General features: G+C 43.8%; 1 protein-coding gene across 1 annotated transcript; it reads left to right on the top strand.

Annotated features, from left to right (window-relative positions):
• The first annotated feature begins 7,369 nt into the window (after window positions 1-7,369).
• On the top strand, window positions 7,370-24,882 carry GIPC3 (GIPC PDZ domain containing family member 3). The gene is made up of 6 exons (XM_070747235.1): window positions 7,370-7,666; window positions 10,427-10,612; window positions 13,979-14,159; window positions 19,008-19,120; window positions 21,416-21,497; window positions 24,731-24,882. Exons 1-6 carry the CDS (start codon window positions 7,370-7,372, stop codon window positions 24,880-24,882), a joined length of 1,011 nt encoding a protein of 336 aa, XP_070603336.1.
• The last annotated feature ends 270 nt before the right edge of the window (window positions 24,883-25,152 follow it).

Raw genomic sequence — 25,152 nt, forward strand, 5'->3', positions numbered from 1 at the left:
CTCGAGGCTCTGATTGGCGAAGAGCGCCTTCCCCCCTCTCTCGGGATAGGCCAGCTTCTTTTATTTTATTTTTCTCTCAGCCCCGCCCGCCTTGTAATAAAAGACGTCACGGCTTCCAAGCGCGTGGGTTGGTTGGAATTGCGGCCGGAGCCAATGGGAGCTCTCCAAAGATAGCAAGTGTTCCATCAGGGACTTGCGACTTATAATTAAATACTGTACTGCAGAGGTCCCCAACCTTTTTTGCACCAGGGACCGGCATTAAGCTAGACCAGTTTTCCATGGCCCGGTGGGGGGGGGCGCTTTGGTCATATGGGGGTGGGGTTCATTTCCTTCATTTCCTCTTTCTCTCATTCCCTCTTTCTATCCTTTCTATCTCTCACTCTTTCCTTCTCTCCCTCCCTTTCTCTCTCTTTCCTTTCTCTCATTCCCTCTTTCTATCCTTTCTATCTCTCACTCTTTCCTTCTCTCCCTCCCTTTCTCTCTCTTTCCTTTCTCTCATTCCCTCTTACTCTCTATCCTTTCTATCTCTCACTCTTTCCTTCTCTCTCTCCCTTTCTCTCTCTTTCCTTTCTCTCATTCCCTCTTTCTATCCTTTCTATCTCTCACTCTTTCCTTCTCTCCCTCCCTTTCTCTCTTTCCTTTCTCTCATTCCCTCTTTCTATCCTTTCTATCTCTCACTCTTTCCTTCTCTCCCTCCCTTTCTCTCTCTTTCCTTTCTCTCATTCCCTCTTTCTATCCTTTCTATCTCTCACTCTTTCCTTCTCTCTCTCCCTTTCTCTCTCTTTCCTTTCTCTCATTCCCTCTTACTCTCTATCCTTTCTATCTCTCACTCCTTTCTCTCCCTCCCTTTCTCTCTCTTTCCTTTCTCTCATTCACTCTTTGTCTCCTGGGGCTGCCTGCGCCTGCCCTGCACCCCCCACCGCGGAGGGAAAGCATTTGGTATCGGCACCGCCAACCCCCCCTCCACGAGCAGCAAAAGCCTAAGCGGCAGGGTGCGCCCTTTGCATTTCGGCATTGGCGCTCTCCCCTCCACAAGCAGCAAAAGCCTCAGCGATGGAGCAGAAAGGCAAACGACGCGATCAGTCGCTGAGGCTTTTGCTGCTCCTGGAGGAGAGAGCGCCAATGCCGAAATGCAAAGGGCGCACCCCGCCGCTTAGGCTTTTGCTGCTCCTGGAGGGGGGGAGGATTTAATCCTCCCCGCCCCCCCGGCAGCCAAACCTCGCTGAGGCTTTGGAGTTCGGGCGATCCGACGGAGTTCCCGCTCCCACCAACGCTCTGCAGCCGCGCCAGAGCCACCGCCACAAGAAAGCTTTCCAAGACCCATCAACGTCCCGCTGGAAGCTGCCCTCCCGCCAGCCGCGCCGCCCCGGAGCCCCGAAGGCTCGCAGCAGAGGGAGGCAAAGCGGCGCGCGGCAGCCACAACAAGCCCGCACTTGTTGCGCGATGGGAGCGCGAGGACGACCGCAGGCGCGACCCGGGCAGCCTTTCGACCGACTCGCTTTCGCCGCGCCCGGATAGCGGCGGCGTCTCCTGGGGCTGCCTGCGCCTGCCCTGCACCCCCCACCGCGGAGGGAAAGCATTGACGAAATGCACCCCGCCGCTTAGGCTTTTGCTGCTCCTGGAGGGGGGGAGGATTTAATCCTCCCCGCCCCCCCGGCAGCCAAAGCTAGCTGTCAGCGGCGCCGCGGACTGGCTGAAAAACCCCAACGGCCCGGTCCCGGTCCGCGGACCGGCGGTTGGGGACCTCTGCTGTACTGTACTTCGGAGCACGGGTCTCCAACCTTGGAAACTTTAAGGCTTGTGGACTTCAACTCCCAGAATTTCTCAGCCAGCCTTGCCTTGCTGGCTGAGGAATTCTGGGAGTTGAAGTCCACAAGTCTTAAAGTTGCCAAGGTTGGAGACCCCTGCTTGGAGGTATTTTCTTGCCCCTTCCCATATTTTGTCAGTGAGTTGCATTTGTTAAATCTATCTACACAACAACAACAACAAACAACAAACAACAACAGAGTTGAAAGGGACCTTGGAGGTCTTCTAGTCCGGGAGTAGGCAAAGTTGGCTCTTCTATAACTTGTGGACTTCAACTCCCAGAATTCCTGAGCCAATCATGCTAGCCCAGGAATTCTGGGAGTTGAAGTCCACAAGTCATAGAAGAGCCAACTTTGCCTACCCCTGTTCTAGTCGAACCCCCTGCTTAGGTAGGAAACTCTACACTACTTCAGACAGATGTATATCCATGTTATTTCTGCATGTCCATTAGATGGCAGCTAGATTAGATTAGATGCTACCATCTAACTGCCCTCTGGATTTTTGCAGGCCAAATAGCTTTAGTAGCAACTTTATAAGGTAGTGCTTCTCAATTATTTTCTGTTGCACCTACCCCGGAAGTAGTAAACCTTTCACACACCCCAACTCTCCACCCATGTGCATCTCACGGCCCGCCCCGCCTCCAAATTGCGCCTCACAGTGAGACACCCATCCTACCTGTACCTGTACCTCCATTACATTCCTTGCCGTTGTGTCCAGGGCATCCCATTTTAAAAGGAAACGTCTCATGAGTCTATGGAGAGGGGCGGCATACAAATCTAATAATAATAATAATAATAATAATAATAAATAATAATAATAATAATAATAAGTTCGAGAAGTTTGAACTCGTGAGAATGTTTTATTTAATAATATTTATTTATTTATTTATTTATTTTTATTTTGTCCAATACAAATTGAAAGTTAAGGAGAATAAAAACGTGTAGTAGTAAATATCAGGGAAGGGATAGAAGAAGACACATGAGAATAGAATACATCAATGAAGAGTAGAGGAAGGATATATGGATGGGAGAAAAGGTATATAAAATATAGGAGAGACAATTGGACAGGGGACGGAAGGCACACTAGTGCACTTATGCTTGCCCCTTGAATAATAATATTCATGCTTGGTATTTTAAATAGAGAGATAAAATCGTACGGCATTGAATAGAATAGAATTCTTCATTGGCCAAGTGTGATTGGACACACAAGGAATTTGTCTTTGGTGCACATGCTCTCAATGTACATAAAAGAAAAGACACATTTGTCAAGAATCATGAGGTACAACACTTAACGATTGTCATTGGGGTCAAATAAGCGATTAGGAAACAATGTTAATAAAAATCTTAAGGATACAAGTAACAAGTTAGAGTCATAAATGGGAGGAGTTGGGTGATAGGAATGATGAGGAAAAAGCTAGTAGTAATAAGAGTGCAGACTTAGGAAATAGTTTGACAGTGTTGAGGGAATTAATTGTTTAGCAAGAGTGATGGCGTTTGGGGAAAAACTGTCCTTGTGTTTAGTTGTCTTGGTGTGCGGTGCTCTATGTTTTGAGGGTAGGAGTTGAAACAGTTTATTAGATTATTAGTTCTCAAAGAACAGAGTTGTTGCCCACTGTAACGGAATTTAAACAGTAACTGAATTTAAACATGCCTGGGATAAACATATATCCATCCTAAGATAAAATACAGAAAATAGTACAAGGGCAGACTAGATGGACCATGAGGTCTTTTTCTGCAGGCAATCTTCTATGTTTCTAACTATAGAAAGGAACTATGACCCGGCTTCTGGAAGTCTTAAAATCCCCCACCAGGTTGTTTTGGTCATAGTGCCCAAAGGTTGTAGCCATTGACAAGGAATCAGTAAATCAGTACCCGCAAAACAGGCAGAAATTCAATAGGAGAAGCTTTCCTTGGGTCTCCTATTTAAAACAACAACAACAACAACAACAACCCACTTTATGCCCTCATGCCCAGGAGGGTCTTTTCTCCATTCTACTTGAAGAAACTACACTGCTCAAAAAAATAAAGGGAACACTTAAACAACAGAATATAACTCCAAGTAAATCAAACTTCTGTGAAATCAAACTGTCCACTTAGGAAGCAACAATGGCTGACAGTCATTTTCACATGCTGTTGTGCAAGTGGAATAGTTGTGCAAATGAAACATTCAGTGAGAATATTTCATTCATTCAGATCTAGGATGTGTTATTTGAGTGTTCCCTTTATTATTATTTTTGAGCAGTATATATAGAGTGAATTTGAGATCTCTATTTGTTGTGGTTAGCTCTGGCCCAGCTCCGGCCTCAAGGAATGTGGAGCTGGAGGTGGGGGAGACATCCACATGGCGGGCGCAGGCCTGTTTTGCTTCCAGTAGAATTTGCCGACGAAGTCTCCTCTGACCAAGGAAGCGTGAGTGACAGGGAAGAGGGGAGTTTGGCAGGCCAGCCCAGGAGGAGATCAATCATCTGTATCATCCCTGGATTCTGAACAAGAATTAATGACACATCCACGCATGCGTAGAGTGATGCATAGGAGACAACAACTGAAGGATTATTACAAGAGAAAATGAGGCCACCTGTGGTTGGGTGGGACTGCTGTAATTAGTGCTGCAGATAAAAGTGCAGCCTGGTGTTTTAGCCTCATGGCAGTTTATCTGATTCATTGTTTTGTCAAGATCGTGGTTTTTGCTATTCAGGATTGTGTGTGTGGACTCTCTGGACTTTAGAATTGGACTCAATTTCCCAGTTATTGGGTGAGCAATTGGAGTGCATTTAACCTGTGCCTTGTGTGTACCAGAAAATCCCTTTGACATTTAAAAAGGGAGCTGTTTCTGTTTTTCTGTTTATAAAAACTTTTGGGTTTTCCTTTTATCATGTGGTGTGTGTCTTCCTGGACTAATTACCCTGTAATTACAGGCAGTTGAGACACGCCAGCAGAATACTATTGATACTTAGATTTCTGCCTAGTAACCAGCTCACCACTTCAAGAAGAGATGGGTGCTTTATTGATTTCCTCAGAATCAGCTCAAGCTACAAATCAGCTGGCTGGCACACACATGTGCACTGGGGCTGAGCTAGGGCAACGGCTCGCATGCTGGCAGATATGGCTCTGTGCGCCACCTGTGGCATGTGTGCCATAGATTCACCATCACTGCCCTGTACCGTCGTCTTAAGGGAAGAAGTTAAAATGGAGCTTGCCAATTAGGTCATAAGTGTGACTGTTGTAAAAAGGGTCATCCCATGAAGAACCTTCCATAAGAATTTAAATTCTTGCCTTCCGTAAGAATTTAAAAACGCATTTATGTCACAAGGCTTGGGGTCATTAGACCGCAGCCTCTGCCCAATGAATGTATCTGGTGTGATAGCATGTATGTGATTTTTTGATTTTAAACGTTTAGTTTTAAGAAATTTTTTAAAGTTATTAACCTATTAATTGCCCTAGAATGTTTTATTTATTTTTTTACTAAAATGTTGTAAGCCACCCTGAATCCACGGAGAGAGGCGGCATATAAATCCAATAAATAAATAAATAAACAAACCTGATTTTATGACCTTTTTTGCAGTGGTTGTAAAGCAAATGTGGCAGTCATTAAGAGAACCTGTGGGTTATCGTCAAATCCTTGCCAACGATATGGAATGCCTAACTTGGCTAATATTGACTAAACAAACATCCTGCTGTCTTCTATTTAGTGTACAGATTACTTACTCAGCTCTCTTTTATTTAGAGTACAGATTATTCTATTATTCTATTTAATAGCAAAGGTTAAAGCTAGCATCATCTGCTCACCTATACCTTGACATGATCTGTCTGTATATTAACCTGTTACCCACTTAGCTATCTTTGGGGGGTATGTCAATCATTGTAATTGTATGCACAAGAGGTTTCCTATAAAAATAAACAGCAGCTATCCAAGCAGTCAGGCTTCTGCCCAGCTCGGTTGCTCAGAAAATTATGTGTCTGTGTCCATGATTTCTACAAGAACCCATTATTGGCTAAGGGACAGTTTGCCAAAAACCAGCAATAAATTATTATTATTATTATTAATAATAATAATAATAATAATAATAATTATTATTATTATTATTATTATTTATTATTATTATTATTTATTTATTTATTATTATTATTATTATTATTAGTCTTCGGAGAGGGGCGGCATATAAATCTAATTATTATTATTAATAATAATGATGATGATGATGATGATGATGATAATAATAATGATAATAATAATGATGATATTATTATTATTATTATTATTAGTATTAGTATTATTAGTATTATTAATTCAATTTGTATGCTGCCCCTCTCCGAAAACTCGGGGTGGCTCACAGAGTAGATACAGACAAATTAAAGCATTGTAAACCATGACAAAGTAACTGCAGGATGCTGCAAACGGCCATAAATAAAAGCCAGTTATCAAGTGCCCAAAATTAATCACATGACCATAGGAGGGGATCTAGCCAGTGAAGTGCTACCTGTATTTCCTTTCAACATCGTTCAGTGCAAATTGGTGCTCTGGGGTGGAGCTCCATTTTTGCTACACCACTGCATTCCCCTCCATCCGGGGAGTAGCCCACCCCTGGATCCAGCCATCGGAACTTCAGAACTGGGCCATAAGTACTGTATTTTTTGGAGTATAAGATGAGGAAAATAGGGGGGGAAATCTGCCTACCAGGTATTCATCTAGCTAGCATCCGTAGTCTGGTCAGCTTCAGCACATTATTTTATCCCCCGGTTAGGCCTTAAACAAAACCTTATTCAGAGAGAGTAACAATTAAAGAGCCGGTAAGAGCTGGGAACATCATTAGCACCTAGTTAGGGCTGGAAAGAAAACTTATTTGGAGCCAGCAATGAAAAAAAGCCTACAATGACTAAGGGCTGAAAAAACATTATTCGGAGAGAGTAATAGTGAAAGAGCTTGAAAGGTAAGAGCTGGGAAGATTGTTAGCAACTGGTTAGGGCTGGGGGGTGGGGAAACCTTCGAAAAAAGCTACATTCAGAGTATGAGAGGCACCTGAATTTTCAGCCTCTTTTAGGGAGGAAAAAGGTGTGTTGCATCTTATACCCCCGAAAAATACAGTAGCTTTTTTTAAGGGAAGGAGGGTGTCAGTCAGGGGAAAAACACTGTAGACATTTAACAATCCCAACAGTGAATCTGAGAAAACCAGCCGCAAATTGTTTTTCCATAAATAAAATAAGTGAGCAACTGGGCCTCTTGTGCTCCAGGTATACCAGCAAAACACCTGTATTCCCTAGAGAAACTGACAGCATCTGCAAACACCCAGAGACACAAATGGTTTGCAAGTTTGTGTGCTCCGGGTTGCCAGATCAGGCATATTTTCTTCTGCAGTTTCCTGCGTGTGTGTCTCCTGTGGCTGGGCAGTGGCATCATCGGGAACAGGTGCCGTGGCATCAGGAACAGGTACACTAGAAGGTGGGCGATTGGGTTTCCAGGTAGCAGACCAGAGCCTGGATCACCTTACAGCCTTGCCTGTTCCGCCTGCAACATCAATAATTGAATCAAGGCCATCGTCCCCTTTGTCCAAACACCTGGCGTCTCAATGCTGAGGAAGTCGAGAAAACAGTGCAAGAAAGACAACGCGGAGCAGCAGAAGGGGTCCGCCATGGAAAACGGCGTGGCCCAGGAGGCTGGATGCTCTCAGCCCTCTGCAGGAGGGAGAAGAGGAGCCCCGGGCCAGAATGGAGCCGCTCCAAGACCACCACCCCGGGTGCGCCCTCGGCTCGTCTTCCACACCCAGCTGGCCCACGGGAGCCCCACTGCCAAGATTGAGGGGTTCACCAACGTCAAGGAGCTCTATGCCAAAATTGCGGAGGTCTTCGACATCTCCTCGACAGAGGTAAGGATGGGGCCACTTAGTATGCTGGAAGCGTTCAAGGAAAGGGCTGGGCTCTTGGCCTTTCAGCCAAGTGAGTGGCCTGATCTTTGGCACTGAAAAGACTCACCAAAGCATCAGACAAGGAGGCCAGGCTCAAATGCCCATGATGTAGTTAGTTAGATGTTCAGTATGGCTGTACTATAGTCTATGTATCCCCTTGCTAATAAGATTTATGTATAGTATGATTGGGTTGTGCGGTTATTTTAATGATGAGGGTTTTTTAGATAGAGTTTTTAATTATTGGATTTGTCATATATTGTTCACTGTTGTTGTGAGCCGGGCTGAGTCTTCAGAGAGGAGCGGCATACAAATTTAATAAATAATAATAATAATAATATTATTATTATTATTATTATTATTATTATTATTATTATTTTACTCTTATTGGGAGGAAGGGAGGGAGGGAGGAAAGAAGGAAGAAAGGAAGGAAGGAAGGAAGGAAGGTGCAGAGAAGAGCAACAAAGATGATTAGGGGACTAGAGGCTGAAACGTATGAAGAACAGTTGCAGGAAATCGGTATGTCTACTTTAATGAAAAGAAGGACCAGGGGAGACATGATAGCAGTCTTCCAATATCTCAGGGTTTGCCCCAAAGAAATAGGAGTCAAACTATTCTCCAAAGCACCTTGAGGATAGAACAAGAAGCAATGGGTGGAAACTAATCAAGGAGAGAAGCAACTTAGAACTAATGAGAAATTATCTGACTGTTAGAACAATTAACCAGTGGAACAGCTTGCCTCCAGAAGTTATGAATGCTCGAACGCTGGGAATTTTAAAGAAGATTTTGGACAACCATCTGTTTGAAGTGGTGTAGGGTTTCCTGCCTAAGCAGGGGGTTGGACTCAAAGACCTCCAAGGTCCCTTCCAACGCTGTTGTTGTTGTTGTTATTATTATTACAATGGAAAGAGAGAGGGAAGGGAGGGAGGGAGGGAGGGAGGAAGGAAGGAAGGAAGGACTGTGGGCTGATGCAGTAAGCATCCCATTAAGAATATATGGTAAAGAGATGAAATGCTCAGCATCTTGGCAGAAGAGAGAGGTATATTCTGAAAAATATCTCCAGCGTCACACATAAGTAACAGCAAAAGAGCCCGCGTGGGTGGGTGGGGGAAAGACCATGAAATAGCTCAGGATTACAGAACAGGAAGAGAAAATACAAATGTTTAATTGTCAGATTCCAGGACCAAAGAGGGATTGGGAATGAGAAGGCATGGAGGGGCAACCGAAGAGCTTTCATTGTGCCTGGAAGCAGGCTAAAAGCTGGGTTCACAATATTTAGACTTATGAAAACTTCAGCTACGGATTAAAGAAGAATAAAGAGTTAATGAGTAATTTGAGCTGGAAAGCTCAGTTCCCAGAAAGCTTACAGTCTATGGCAGGGGAGGACAGGAGATAGGAAGGACAAAAACAAGCATGATTAGGGAAGAATAATCTTAAATATAGATTCACTTATGCAGGAGGGAGTCTTTTCCAGTCCAATGTGAAGATGCCTGTATAAACTCAATATTTTCCTTCCCATTTTAATATTACCACTTCTACTAAGCTTAAATAAGGTTCAGGAGAGAAGTGTTTTTAATAGGAAAGTGAACACAAGAACAAGGGGGCACAATCTGAGGTTATTTGGGGGAAAGACCAGAAGCAACATGCGAAAATATTATTTTACTGAAAGGGTAGTAGATGCTTGGAACAGCATCTGTGGTTGGTAAATCCTCTGGAACCAGCTCCCCCCAGATATCAGAGTTGCCCCCACCCTCCTTGCCTTTCGCAAGCTCCTTAAAACCCACCTCTGTCGTCAGGCATGGGGGAATTGAAATTTCCCTTCCCCCTAGGCTTATAGAATTTATACATGGTATGTTTGTATGTATGAGTGGTTCTTTAAATTGGGGTTGTTTAGATTGTTTTTAATATTAGATTTGTTTACATTGTCTTTTTATATTGTTGTTAGCCGCCCCGAGGCTTCGGAGAGGGGCGGCATACAAATCAATCAAATAAATAAACAAATAAACAAACAAACAAACAAACAAATCCACACTAACTGAATTTAAACATGCCTGGGATAAGCATATATCCATCCTAAGATAAAATACAGGAAATAGTATAAGGGCAGACTAGATGGACCATGAGGTCTTTTTCTGCTGTCAATCTTCTATGTTTCTACTTATTAAAGCAACAGGCAAGGAGAGGGCTTCTAAAGGTTTTGCCCTCAGATTTCCTGATCTTTTGACTTCTTCCACAGAGACCTTTTCCCTATATAAAATACTATCATAGTAGCTGGATCCCCGTGCTTTGCTATGAAACTATGTGATTGATAGCTTGATAAATTGACAGTTAAAGCTTGAAAATTAATGAGTAGTTACTATCGGGCTTGATACATTGACACTTAAATCTTGAAAATGTATGTAGAATGTGTAACTTCTTAGCATCAGAGCATGTTAAAATAAAGCAACTGGCAGTTGGAGCAGAGTTCTTTTCAGGTGGGGAGGGGGAGTAGAATGTCTAGTTCCTTAGCATCAGAGCATGTTAGCCTAATACTGTATAAGAAATATTAACGATATGATGGTCATTTCAAAAAAAATCCTTTCTTAGTGAGTACCTAGAAGCCAAGAGGAACTTACATGCCAAGTTTCAAGTTTGTAGGATTTACAGTTCTGGAGATTTTATGATGAATGAATGGTATTTGGCTTTTATATGTATATAGACAGATCCATTTGCACTTCTCTCCAGATCCTATTCTGCACTTTGAACACCCACAAGGTAGATATGCAGAAACTGCTGGGGGGCCAGATTGGTTTGGAGGACTTCATTTTCGCTCATGTCCGCGGTGATACCAAGGAGGTGGAGGTCACCAAAACAGAGGATGCTCTGGGACTCACTATCACAGATAATGGGGCTGGCTATGCTTTCATCAAGGTAGGTCTTTGGGAACAGGGTAAAAGACTGACAGGTTGATTGGTAATGTTCTGTCGGGCTCTCTGGTAGATTCCTCCCAAAAATGCACAGATACAATTTCAGACACACACATGTTTGAAAATTCAAAACAATGTTCTTTATAATGAAAATTCACTTAAACCAAGCCCTCTTTTTGTATAGCAAAGAGCACTCGTCTCCAAACAAACTGGTAATTTGTACAAGTCCCTTATCAGTTCTGTGATACTTAGCTTGCAGCTGTGAGGCAATTCACAGTCCTTCTTCTTTCACAAAGTGAAACACACTTTGCTCTGGTTTAGTTTCAAAGTGGGGAAAAATCAGCACACAAAGGTCCAAGTGAGCAAGGCAGGCACGAAACACAATGATCAGATAATCCTCCACAATGGCCAAACCCACAGGCTGCTATTTATAGCAGCCTCACTAATTACCACAGCCCCACCCAACCACAGGTGGCCTCATTTTCTTTGATAATAATCTCTTAGTTGTTGTTACCCATGCATCGCTCTCCGCATGCGTGGCTGTATCATTAACTCTTGTTCTGAATCCAAGGAGGAGCTAGATAATTGATCTCCTTCTGAGCTGTCTGCCCCACTCTCCTCCTCCCTGTCACTCATGTCTTCTTGGTCAGAGGAGCCTTCATCATCAGATTCCACCGGGGGGCAAAACAGGCCTGCAGCATGTGGATGTCTCCCCCACATCCACAGCCCTTGGGGCAGGAGCTGGGCCAGAGCTAACCACAACAAGTAATAGCCATGTTTTCCCCTGCAGATATGTCGCTTATACGCCGACATCTTGAGTTGCGCGTGAAAGCTTTGCACAATACAGTCACTGACTGAGAATTCATAGAAATTGAATAAACATATGCTATAATTCAGTAAATAAACTATAAGGTGACCTCACTATTAGCTGGTTTGTGGCATCTGGGATCAGTTGAAGGGTCTGGGCCAGTGTTTCTCTTTAAAAAAAAATTTAAATTTTTTTTTCAAATATGTACATTTCTCAATGTTGGCAAGGAGGAATGATAACCGATACATGCAACATGAGGCAATTTTTATGGGGACTAAATTTTTATGGGGATTAATTTTTTATGGGGACTAAATTTTTATGGGGACTAAATTTTTATGGGGACTAAATTTTTATGGGGACTAAATTTTTATGGGGACTAAATTTTTATGGGGACTAAATTTTTATGGGGACTAAATTTTTATGGGGATTAAATTTTTATGGGGACTAAATTTTTATGGGGACTAAATTTTTATGGGGACTAAATTTTTATGGGGACTAAATTTTTATGGGGACTAAATTTTTATGGGGACTAAATTTTTATGGGGACTAAATTTTTATGGGGACTAAATTTTTATGGGGACTGGCAAACAAATCTAATGAATAAATTATTCCAGAGGATTCACCATGTTAATAAAACCCATGTTTGGCATGTGCCTATTTGTTTCTGTCTCCATTTTCCTCTCATTTGTTCTTGTTGCATTTATCACACCTTGTCTTCTAAATCAGAGGTCTTCAAACTTGGCAACTTTAAGACTTGTGGACCAACTCCCAGGATTCTCCAGGCAGCATAGCTGGCTGGAGATTCCTGAGAATTGAAGTCCACAAGTTTTAAAGTTGCCAAGTTTGGGGTCCCCTGGGAGTCTGAACAGTTCAAATTGGTATAAATGGTTTCCACAACTCACTCCAATCCTGTTCTCTCCATGAAATAGATTGTAACAATCTCCCTTTCACCGGGGCTCTCCAAATACTATCGGACTCTGAATGTCAGAATTCCTACTCTGCGTGAGTTTTGTAGTCTGAAATGCCGAGGAGGCACCAGGTTGGGAAAAAGTGGATTAAACTGAGAGCACGTTAGATAGTGTGGCCATCTAAATCTGAATCCCAGTTTATCACATTGCAGCCAATTGATTCTTACTGGTTGTGAGGAACTCTCTGTGAATTCTGGGAGTTGAAGTCCATTCATCTTCAAGTTGCCGAAGTTGAGAAATTCTGGTTCACAGTTCCAGGATTTATATTTCATGATATTTCTTAATGTTTATGTGCACACCATGTCAATAAAAGTAAAGTAGAGGCAAAATTTAAGCCCTTCCATTTTATATGATTCACTCAGGTCTTCTTTTCTCCATAAAAAAGTGGGAACAGGAAAAATAGTTTTATGGAAAAAGTTAAGGAAAAGGAAGGAAGGGAAGAAAGAAAGAAAGAAAGAAAGAGAGAGAGAGCGAAAGAGAGAGAGAGAGAAGAAAGAAAGAAAGAACAAAAGAAAGAAGAGAGAAAGAAGGAGGAAGAGGGAAAATAAACAAAGGAAAGAAAGGAAGGAAAGAAAAAAGGAAGGAAGGAAGAAAAAGGAAGAAAGAAAGAAAGAAAAGAGAGAGAGAGAGAAAGAAAAAAGAAAGAAAGAAAGAAAAGAGAGAGAGAGAGAAAGAAAAAAGAAAGAAAGAAAGAAAAGAGAGAGAGAGAGAAAGAAAAAAAGAACAAAAGAAAGAAGAGAGAAAGAAGAAGGAAGAGGGAAAAGAAACAAAGAAAAGGAAGGAAGGAAAAGAAAGAAAGAAAGAAAGAAAGAAAAGAGAGAGAGAAGAAGGAAGAGGAGGAGAGAGGGAGACAAAGGAAAGAAGGGAAAGAAAGAAAGAAAGAAAGGAGGGAGGGAGGGAGGTGGAGAGAGAGTGAGACGAAAAGAAAGAAAAAAGGAGGGAGGGAGAGAAACAAAAAGAAAGAGAAAAGAGAGAGAAGAAAAAAAGAAGGGGGAGAGAGAGATAGGGAAGGGAAGGGAAGGAAGGAAGGAAGCCTTGGCTCAATAACAGCAACACATAATGTTATAACAACCCAAACAATTCCTAAGAAATGGGAAACTGGAAGAAAATCCTTGCATTGCTGCAGGAAACATAACTGCACCTTTCCCTCATTATTTCTTAATAGTTTGTCATTCAAATACCGCATAGGTCCAACCCTTCTTACAGAGGTGTCTACAAAGCATGGTAAAAAAAAAAAAAAATCAAGGTGGCAACCACAATGGCCCAAATCAAAATTTTGCCAGTTTAAAAAAATAGGTGGAGCTTTGATGCTCTGCTTTGAACTCTGCTGCAGCTGCCATTTGGACATTTGGACCATACCCTGTCACCAGTGTTGCTCAAACTTAGCAACGTGAAGATATCTGGACTTCAACTCCCAGAATCCTCACTGGGGAATTATGGGAGTTGCAGTCCAAACATCTTCAAGTTGCTAAAGCTGAGGGGGAAATTGCTACTATTGCATCACTTTTCAAGGTCAGTCAAGGTCATTAGGCCATAGACAGGATTATTCTCTTTCTAAACTTTCCCTTTTTTTCCTTACTTCTCCATTTTATAGCGTATTAAGGAAGGCAGCATAATGAACCGCATTCCAACGGTCTCTGTTGGGGACAACATTGAAGCCATTAATGACCAAACCATTGTCGGATGTCGCCACTACGATGTTGCCAAGATGTTGCGTGAGATGCCCCAGGCACAGCCATTTACTTTGCGCTTGGTGCAGCCTAAACGAGCTTTTGGTACGTGGATATTTGATCACCGAGGAGAGGCTGGACCACAGAGTCCCACCGTAAGCCTAGCCTCCTAGCCCAGCATCACTGAAAAAGAGCCAGTCGGTCGCTTTAAAGCAGTGGTTCTCAACATTTCTAATGTCACAACCCCTTAATACAGGTTCCTCATGCTGCAGTGACCCCCAACCATAAGTCTACCACCAACAGAGCTTTAAGCTGATTGGCCGGGAGGTCTGAGGGACACTCCCACTGCAAATGGCTTATTGGTCGGATTCAGTAATGAGCAGCCAAAATGTTTACTGCCATACTGTGGGTGTGGCTTATTTTGTGGGTGTGGCTTAATGATCATGTGACTGGGTAGGAGTGGCTTGAACAATCATCATCGTAGAAGTGAACTGTTAAGTCCTTGACTTACAGTCTTACCAGTGTTGCTCGCTGGGGTGACAATTTGCTTCGCGTTTCCCGCGCTCTCCTTCCTGAGTTGCCCCCCCCACTTCAGGCTGGGTAGCTAGGCAAACGGGTGCTGCCAGAAGGTGTCCACCCATGCCTTCTTCTTGCACCGCAGGCAGGAGGGGCAGCATGAGGCTGGGGGGAGCCGGGCTGGAGAGAAGGAAGCTCATCCGAGGCCAGGAAGGAGGAAAGAGGAAAAAAGCAAGGAGCGCAGACGCAGTAGCAGCAGCAGGGGGGAAAAGGAGAGCCAAGCCGAGACAGTAATCCAGGAAGTGACAGCCACCAATCAGCTGGAGCTGCACATGCAGCTTCATTTCTGCCGGTGGAACTGTGTTCCACTCCGTCCTGCCTGCTGCCCACCCCTGGTCGGATTGTAAAAATATGTTCCAAGGTGCCAAAATAGAAGTTTTAGTTCCTAACACCTTGTGAAATTTGTCTTTTCCCATGGTCTCAGGCGACCCCTGTGAAACGGTCTTTTGACCCCCAAAGGGGTCCCTACCCCCAGGTTGAAAACCACTGCTTTAAAGTGCCGTCCAATATTTTTTGAGTCAGCAAAAACAAATGCATAAAATATATTGTTATTCTCCCCAGGCGGTCAAGATCTTTTCTGCTTTATTGATTGATGAGACCAGAGAGCAAGTGGTTTATTGCAGTGATGGCGAACCTATGGCACGCCTGGAGGCTCTGGGAGGGCATTGTTGGCTTCCGGAGAGTCTCCGGGAGGTTGGGGATGGCCTTTTTGCCTCTGAAGACTGATGAGGAGGATAAACGGACCTAACAGGCCCACCAAAGTTTGGGAAATGGGCTGTTTCAGGTCTCCAGAGAGCCTCCAGGAGAGGTGGGAGAGGCCATTTTAGCTGTCCCCAGGCATTGAATTTTGGATGTGGGCACTCAAGCATGTGTGATAGCACATGAACATGTGGTTTCAGCACCCGAGGAAAAAACGGTTCACCATCACTAGTTTATTGTTTTTATAATTTTCATATGGAAGTAGCTGAGTAAATGATTGTGAATTCTCTCGGTTGCTTTTTCCTCCCTGCTGAGCATTTCTGCCAGCAAGGCAAAAAAAAAAACACCAATTACTTTTTTTAAAGCTTTATTTATTCAATTTTTCATTAAAAAAACCCCTAACAATAATTTTACACAGATCAATACTGATCTCTTACATTATATCCATTTTATAATCTACTACAGTGTTCCCTCGATTTTCGCGGGTTCGAACTTCGCGAATAGCCTATACCACGGTTTTTCAAAAAATATTAATTAAAAAATACTTCGCGGTTTTTTTCTATACTACGGTTTTTCCTGCCCGATGATGTCATACGTCATCGCCAAACTTATACTTTTTGCAAATAAATAACAAAAAAAATTAATTATTGTTAATAAATAATTATGTTTGTAAATATCAGGATAACTGTGTCTTATTCAATGGTGAGTACCAGTAATAATGGTGAGTAAATGGTTTTTAAGGGAATGGGAAATGGTAATTTAGGGGTTTAAAGTGTTAAGGGAAGGCTTGGGATAATGTCCATAGCCAAAAATGGTGTATTTACTTCCGCATCTCGACTTTCGCGGGCAGTCTTGGAACACATCCCCCGCGAAAATCGAGGAAACACTGTATTGTTATTTATATTTACATTATTTAAATATATTAATCATATTTATATGATTCTTATTTGCGTATGTTCTTTCACATTGTACCACAGTTTTTAAATTTGTTTTCCATCCAATTATACCATCTTTGCCAAGTATCATAATATTCTGAGTTGTTTAATTCTTTGATCTCCATCGTCAGCCCATCCATCTATATATTTTATCTATGACTGTCTTTTCTGATGATACTATGCTGTTTTTCCAAAACTGGGTTTAGCAGATATGGGCTGTAGTTATTATTTGGATTATTAAATATTGAGTTATTTTAATATATTGTTTCTTACTAATTCCTAATAAAAACTGTTCTGGAGTAAACTCTGGGGGAAAAAACTACTAATCCTCCTTACAAAGCTGGCTTTGTAAACAGTTCTCCCAACAACCAACAGGCACGAACGAACCAGGAGCATTTGGCCCCCTGCTTTTATTTGTATCTAGCACAGTGGTTCTCAACCTGGGAAAAGACAGATTTCCAATGGTGTTAGGAACTAAACCTTCTATTCTGGGGCCTTGGAATATATTTTTACAATCCAACCAATCAGGCGTTTACAATGGGGGTGTCCCTCTGACCTTCCTGCCAATCAGCTTGAAGCTCTGTTGGGAGAATTGGTGCTAGACTTATGGTTGGGGGTCACCAGAACATGAGGAACTGTATTAAGGGGTCGTGGCTTTAGAAAGGTTCAGAATCACTGATCTAGCATATCAGGAAGTCAGCTCAAGGGCAGAAAACCATCCTTCTTGCAGTTTGGAAATCAGGTTGCTGTCTGATGGAAATTCTAAATACTGTATTATTAGCTCCCCAAGGAACTTGATCTTTCCTAAGGAGCAGCTGACATATATTGTATTTGTAACCTTACGAAATAATAATAGGTAGAACTGTTTAAAAGAATGTCATAGATGAGAACAATTCCTAGATTGCACACCGGAAATTTTAACAAGGATTGTTACAACTGTACAGTTCATTTAATTCATTTTTCGTTTAAAAATATGGTGTAGGATCTCAGACTGATTCTAAATTGAAGTTGATTCTCTGCATGTGAGAGAGACTCATTACATTCAAGGCAAGATAGTTCAAGTCGTGATTTGCCATAATTGTGATGATTATGGGGTACAGCTCATGAAAACCCCAAATCCACCATCTCAGAAAGTTAGAATATTACATGCAATCAGTAAAACAAGGGTTGTACATAGAATATTATAGGACCTATGAAAAGTATAGGCATGCATATGTATTCAGTGTACTCAGAAGGGCCCCTTCTGCAGCAATTACTGCCTCAATGCGGCGTGGCATGGAAGCTATCAGCCTGTGACATTGCTGAGGTGTTATGGAAGACCAGGATGCTTCAATAGCGGCCTTCAGCTCTTCTGCATTGTTTGGTCTCATCTCTCTCATCTTTCTCTTGGCAATGCCCCATAGATTCTCTATGGGGTTTAGGTCAGGTGATTTTGCTGGCCAATCAAGCACAGTAATGCTATTGTCGTTGAACCGGGTTTTTGAGTTAGTAATTCCTGCAAAAGGGGCCCAAACAAAGTACTGAGTGCATATGCATGCTTATTGTTTGTCTGTCTGTCTGTCTGTCTGTCTGTCTGTCTGTCTGTCTGTCTGTCTGTCTGTCTGTCTGTCTGTCTGTCTGTCTGTCTGTCTGTCTATCTATCTATCTATCTATCTATCTATCTATCTATCTATCTATCTATCTATCTATCTATCTATCTATCTATTAGATTTGTATGCTGCCCCACACCGAAGACTCAGGGCGGCTAACAACAATATAAAAAGACAATGTAAACAAATCTAATATTAAAAACAATCTAAAAACCCCCAATTTAAAGAACCACTCATACATATGAGCATACCATGTATAAATTCTATAAGCCTAGGGGGAAGTGGAATTTCAATTCCCCCATGCCTGACGACAGAGGTTGGTTTTAAGGAGCTTGCGAAAGGCAAGGAAGGTGGGGGCAACTCTGATATCTGGGGGGAGCTGGTTCCAGAGGGTCAGGGCCGCCATAGAGAAGGCTCTTCTCCTGGGTGCCTCCAAATGACATTGCTTAATCGACGGGACCCGGAGAAGGCCAACTCTGTGGGACCTAACCGGTCGCTGGGATTCGTGCGGCAGAAGGCTGCTCAAAAAAATAAATAAAGGGAACACTCAAATAACAGTAGATCTGAATGCATGAAATATTCTCATTGAATACTTTGTCCTGTACAAAATTGAATGTGCACAACAGCAGGTGAAATTTAATGTCTATCAGTGTTGCCTCCTAAATGGAGAGTTTGATTTCACAGAAGTCTGATTTACTTAGAGTTATATTTTGTTGTTTAAGTGTTCCCTTTATTTTCTTGAGCAGTGCACTTTCCATAGGTCCAATATTATTCTATGTACAAACCTTGTTTTATTGATCACATGCCATATTCTAATTTTCTGAGATGGTGGATTTGGGGTTTTCATGAACTGTACCCCATAATCATCACAATGATGACAAATCATTGCGTGAACTCTCTTGCCTTGCATGTAATGAGTTTCTCTCGTATATTATGTTTCACTTTTTAAGTTGCATTACTGAAATAAATAAATTTTTACACAGTATTCTAATTTTTCAAGTTTTGCCTGTGTGAACTTCAAGGGGAGAAAAGTGATTTCTGTAACTTTTTCATTTTGCTGAAGAGTTTTGTTGTGCTCAGGTGTCTTCCGTTATGTCCGCTGTCTTTGAACCAGATGTTGAATCCTTGACCTTCTTTTCTCCTCCTCTCTATAGATATGATCAGCCAGAGGACACGAAGCAGCAAGAGCTCAAATGAGGGGAAAATAGGCAGCGGACGGGAGACCCTACGGCTGCGTGCAACGGGCACGGCCACCGTAGAGCAGGCAGTGAGTACATTGCTCTGGGACAGGGATCAGTACTGTATATACAGGTAGTCCCCGGGTTACGTCATCCCCGACTTACTATGTTTCGTCGTTACGATGACCCGGGGACAGCAGCAGAGCCAAAGCTCCCTCGAAACCGCTGCCACCATCTCCGTTCGGGCAAGGGGATCTCCGCGGTCAGCAGCGGTGGTGGCTTCCTAGATCCCACGGAGACCCCCTCACCCGAATGGAGGCGGCGGCGGCGGCTTCAAGGGACCAACGGCCAGTCCTTCTCGGCGTTGCGTTGCTGCAGCCTCCGAGGCTGCCTCCACCTCCGTTCAGCGAGCGGATCTCCGCGGTGGACAGCCTCAGAGGCTGCAGCAACGCAGCGCCGAGAAGGACCGGCTGTTGGTCCCTTGAAGCCGCCACCGCCGCCTCCGTTTGTGTAAATTGGAATATTCCGATTTACATGGAAATTCAGCTTACAATGCCCCGTAGGAACGGATTGACTTCATAAGTCAGGGACTACCTGTAATAAGGTGACCAGATTTGAATATTGGTAAAGCGGGACACCATTGATACTAATTTAAAAGAATTTTCAAAATTTAAAGCCAAAATAGCCCCCACACAAAAGGTGGATTTCCCCCCACCCCATGTTGAAGATAAATCTTAAATCTATTTGGTTTAAGATTCGGATTTGGAAACAGCTTTTATACAAGATTATGATTATGATTATGGTTATGGTTATGGTTATAGTTGTTATGGTTATGGTTATTGGTTATTGGTTATTGGTTATTGGTTATTGGTTATTGATTATTTATTTGATTTGTATGCCGCCCCTCTCCGAAGACTCGGGGCAGCTCATAACATAAGATATCTGTATGTGCCTTTCGTAACAATAACAGAGTTGGAAGGGACCTTGGAGGTCTTGTCCAACCCTCTGCTTAAGCAGGAATCATATTAACTGCATCTGAGAGGCAAAATAACCTGCCCAGAGTGAATAAAGTGTTTCTCTGGGCGGTGGGAGAAGTTTATTCACTTTCCCAGCACCCAGAGAAAGGAAACGCGTTATTCGCTCTGGACTCCCCAGAGTGAATAAAGCGTTTCCTTTCTCTGGGCAGTAGAAGAATCTTCCTCCTCCTAATGCCCAGAGAAAGGAAATGCTTTATTTGCTCTGGACAGTCCAGAGAAAGAAAAATCAGGAATTTTAAAAAACCACAAATTATTAAAAAGCGGGACTGTCCGGCCTAAAGCGGGATGTCTAGTCACCTTAGTGTATAATAAACTTGATGGCTAGTTGGAAATGAGCTGATGACCTCAGGGCTAACTTCAGGAAAATGCCGAGCCAATTGTAACAGGAGCGGGGTGAAATGCTCCCAGCTCACTCATGCCTAGCGGTCGTTGGAGAGCTGGCCACAAAGGGGGCGTGAGGCTCCGCCCACCCACTCAGACGCTGCCAAATGGCAGTGTCCAGGGAGGTGGGCGTAGCCTCGCACCCCCTTTGTGACCGGATCTCCAACGACCGATGAGCACGAGTGAACCGGAAGCATTTAGCCCCTGAAAAGGAGGGACCTCTGAAGGGTCAAGAGAAGACCACTGATTTTATTTATTTATTCATTCATTCATTTGTCCAATACACAAATAAATAGGAAGAAAAATAGACATGTGGTAATATATATAAGGGTAAAAGTGAACTTAGAGGAGAGGATATATGAAAGGAAGAGAATATATATGATAGGTGAAAGAGAGGAAAGACAATTGGACAGGGGACGAGTCTAAGGGAGAAATGTTGGGGGTTAGGGGTTGACACAATTGAGTCCAGTAATGAGTTCCACGCTTCGATAACTCGATTGTTGAAATCATATTTTTCACAGTCAAGTTTGGAGCGGTTCGTGTTAAGTTTGAATCTATTGCGTGCTCTTGTGTTGTTGCGGTTGAAGCTGAAGTAGTCATTGACCGGTAGGACGTTGCAGCATATGATCTTGTGGGCAATACTCAAATCGTGTTTTAGGCGCCGTAGTTCTAGGCTTTCTAGGCCCAGGATTGTTAGTCTATTTTCGTAGGATATTCTGTTTCGAGTGGAGGAGTGAAGGGCTCTTCTGGTGAAATATCTTTCAAGCTTCAATGCAGCCCAAACTTTCTCATCCTTGGCAGTTTGAAGATGTGGGGACTTCAACTCCCACAATTCCCCATCTGGGGAATTCTGGGAGTTGAAGTCCACACCTCTGAAAGTCACCAAGGTTGAGAAACACTGCAAGAATCTCCTGTCAACCCTGGTATTTCAGCTTCATTTGATCTCTTCCCTTCTTCTGTTCACAGCCAAGTGAGTTTGAGGAGGAAGCTGCTGAAAAAATGGATGACTTACTGGAGAGCTACATGGGTATCCGTGACCTCGAATTAGGTGAGTAGGGAGCGACGCATGATATGGTTGCAACGAAAACATCAGGGTTCTTTTCACCTTGCCTCACTATTGCCTGGGTGGGACCTCCAGGTTAGGGAACAGCCTAGTACCTCAGATTCTGGATTTCGGAAAGAAGCAAAAACATTCTGAGATGTGCATACACATGCACACAAGTTAACTGAAACTGTGCGCGCAACGCAGTGATCACCATTGGTGCGGCATCCTTTACTGTACCAGCAGCTAACACCCACAGCTAACATTAGAGCACCATCTTTCAGCTGTGACGAGGGGGGCGTTTGCCCAGGTTCGCCTGGTGCACCAGTTGCGGCCCTATTTGGACAGAGAGTCACTGCTCACAGTCGCTCATGCCCTCATCACCTCGAGGTTTGATTACTGTAATGCTCTCTACATGGGGCTACCGTTGAAAAGTGTTTGGAAACTTCAGATCGTGCAGAATGCAGCTGCGAGAGCAATCATGGGCTTCCCTAGGTATGCCCATGTTACACCAACACTCCGCAGTCTGCACTGGCTGCCGATCAGTTTCCGGTCACAATTCAAAGTGTTGGTTATGACCTATAGAGCCCTACATGGCAACTACAGACCAGTTGTCAAGTGTCCAAAGTTTGATCCAATAACCCCTTTATTTTTCTAAAAAAGTCCTTCCTTTCTCCATCCTTTCATTCATTTAATTCTTCCTCCTTCCTCCCTCCCTTCCTTCCTTCCTCCCTTCCTTCCTTGTTCCCTCCATTTCTCTTTCCTTCCTTCCTTCCTTGTTCCCCCCGTTTCTCCTTCCTTATTTCTTTTCTTCCTTCCTTTCTGCCTTCCCTCCCTCCCCCTTCCTTCCTCTCCACTTCTGTCTTTCCCTCCCTCTTTCCCTTTTCTTTCTTTCTCTCCACTTCTCTCTCTCTTTTTCCCCTCTCTCTCATTCTCTCCCTCCAGGTCTCTCTCATTTCTGTGTGCCTCTCCCTCTCTCTCTCCCTTCTCTCTCTCTCATCTGTTTCTCTCTCCTCCCCTTTTGCTCTCATTTCTCTCACTTTCATTTCTGTTTTCCTTTCTTTCCCCTTCCTCTTCCTTTCTTTTCCTTCTCTCATTTGTTTCCCTCTTCTCCCTCTCTCATTCTCTCTCCCTAGTCTCTCATTTGCCTCTATTTCCTCTACCTCATTCTTTCCCTCCATCATTTTCTCATTTCTCTCTCTTTCTCCCTTCCTCTCTCTCATTCCTTCCCCCTCTCACTTCCCGCTTCTATTTTTCCATCCCTGTCTCCTCCCCCCTTGTGTGTGTGTGTGTTCTCTTGAACCATTTCCCCAAAAAAGTGAGGGCTGGGGTTTTTTTTTTCTCTCTCTCTCTCTCTCTTTTGTTTCTCTCTCTTTCTTCTCATTTTCTGCCTCCATTATTTTCTCATTTCTTTCTTTTTCTCCCCCCTTTTCTCTCATTTCTCTCTCACTCTTTCCCTTTCATTTTTGTTTTTCTCTTCCCTCTCCCTCCCTTTTTTCTTCTCTCCCCTTCTCTCTCTCATTTGTTTCTTTTTCCTCTCCCTCGTTCTTTCCCTCCAACATTTTCCTCTTTCTCCTTTTCTCTCTCTCACACATTCCCTCCCCCTCTCACTTCCCCCTCTCTTTCCCTCTCGCCTCTCTGCCTCCATCTCTGTCTCTCTCTTTGCCTCTCTCACTCTCTCTCAGTCTCTGTGTTTGTGTGGCAGCGAGGATCGAAATTCACTCCCTATTCCTATTGTCATATCTCCTAGAAGCCTCCTCGGGGCTGTCTGGGAACCTCACGAGGGAGCTGTTTGGAGCACAACAGCTTCCTTGCAGGCGGGGTGGGCAGGGATGGTGGGCATGGGCTCCCTGTCCCTCTTCTTTCCAGGGCCATATAGGAGCTGTGGCTCCAGAGGCTGCAGTGCTCCCACCAAGGAGAAAGAGTGGCCAGAGGATCAGCCGGAGAGAAGCCAGGCAGGGGTCTGAGCCCATGGGGGACCCCGAGGCAGCTACAAGGGGAGCCTCTCCCGGCACCTCCCCACCGCAGACTCTGCAAGGTGGGCAGATCGGATACTGCCAGTTGCAGCTGTCGGGTGGGGAGAAACAGCACGTGGCTCCACTACACAATGTTGGAAAATGCTGTGCAGCAGTTTGTTTTTAGGTGCGCGATCGCGCATCTGCGCATCTTAGAAGGAACAGTGCTGGCAAACATTCCATAAACCTTCATGTTTATTTGAAGGAATGCCTGTGGTCCCATGAGCTCTCATTGAGATCCTGAACAACATCCCACAGTACCTTTTGTCTTCAGTTGGGTATCCCACCACAGACCAAGCCCTCCCTAGCAGCCTGTTTAGGAACGCACCCAAAACATGTCCTGATACAGTGGTATCTCATCTTACGAACGCCTCTTCTAACGAACTTTTCAAGATACGAACCCGGTGTTTACGATTTTTTGCCTCTTCTTCCGAACTATTTTCACCTTACGAACCCAAGCAACTGCTGCTGGGATGAAGGGGTTTCTTTCCCCCCTTTTTTTAAAGAAAGAAAAGGGAGGGGCAGCTTGGAGGAGTAAAGATTTTGCATGCTTGCAGAGGCACTCAAACGGTGTCTTTTGAAGAAAGAAAAGGGAGGGGCAGCTTGGAGGAGTAAAGATTTTGCATGCTTGCAGAGGCACTCAAACGGTGTCTTTTGAAGAAAGAAAAGGGAGGGGCAGCTTGGAGGAGTAAAGATTTTGCATGCTTGCAGAGGCACTCAAACGGTGTCTTTTGAAGAAAGAAAAGGGAGGGGCAGCTTGGAGGAGTAAAGATTTTGCATGCTTGCAGAGGCACTCAAACGGTGTCTTTTTAAGAAAGAAAAGGGAGGGGCAGCTTGGAGGAGTAAAGATTTTGCATGCTTGCAAAGGCACTCAAACGGTGTCTTTTGAAGAAAGAAAAGGGAGGGGCGCCCCCTTGCCTTTCTTCCTTCCCACTCACCCTTTAGCCTAGCCTTGCTTCTTCCACCTGCCCCCTTTAGCTGCTCCTCCCTGCCCTCTGTTCGCCTCCCTTCTAAAGTTTGGGATTTTCCTGAAGGATTTGCACACATTATTTGCTTTTACATTGATTCCTATGGGAAACATTGTTTCGTCTTACGAACTTTTCACCTTACGAACCTCTTCCTGGAACCAATTAAGTTCGTATGATGAGGTACCACTGTATGTCTTTGCTCCAAATGATGTTTTTCCCCAGTGTTGAATCCTAACCTCAGGCTCCTTTTCTGCAGCATCCAGCATGGTGGAGATCACCAAAGAATGCCAGAGCCCTGAAGACTTTGCTCGCGGACTGGATTTGCTCATGGGCGAATTTGCCTTCCCAGAAGAGTTTGTCTCAGAGGTCTGGACTGCAGTTTGCAAGAGCAGGGAAATCTCCGAGTAGTTTCAGGAGACAAGTTGGGCAAGGAAGGCTGTTTCTTGACTTTGCCACCCCACTCGCCCCTTTCTTCTTTCCCCATCTCTGCAATTCTCCATACCTTGCACACACTGACATCCACATCTGGGATTTCCATCCAAAATTATCACCCATGGCTCCAGGATAATACCTTTGCAAAAATTTCCAGGGGTGACAGTAGCGCCAATAATCACATGCTCTCCTGTTGGGGTAGAAGGAACTTGTATGAAGGGAGCAGACAGATGTTTGGGTGGTTAC

The sequence above is a fragment of the Erythrolamprus reginae genome, chromosome 1 (genome assembly GCF_031021105.1).
Source record: "Erythrolamprus reginae isolate rEryReg1 chromosome 1, rEryReg1.hap1, whole genome shotgun sequence".
Taxonomy (NCBI): domain Eukaryota; kingdom Metazoa; phylum Chordata; class Lepidosauria; order Squamata; family Dipsadidae; genus Erythrolamprus; species Erythrolamprus reginae.

Coding starts and splice junctions, on each gene's coding strand:
- GIPC3 (XM_070747235.1), top strand. CDS start 7,370: ATGCTGAGGAAGTCGAGAAAACAGTGCAAGAAAGACAACGCGGAGCAG. Junction 10,613..13,978: donor CTGGCTATGCTTTCATCAAG/GTAGGTCTTTGG, acceptor TCCATTTTATAG/CGTATTAAGGAAGGCAGCAT. Junction 21,498..24,730: donor TATCCGTGACCTCGAATTAG/GTGAGTAGGGAG, acceptor CCTTTTCTGCAG/CATCCAGCATGGTGGAGATC.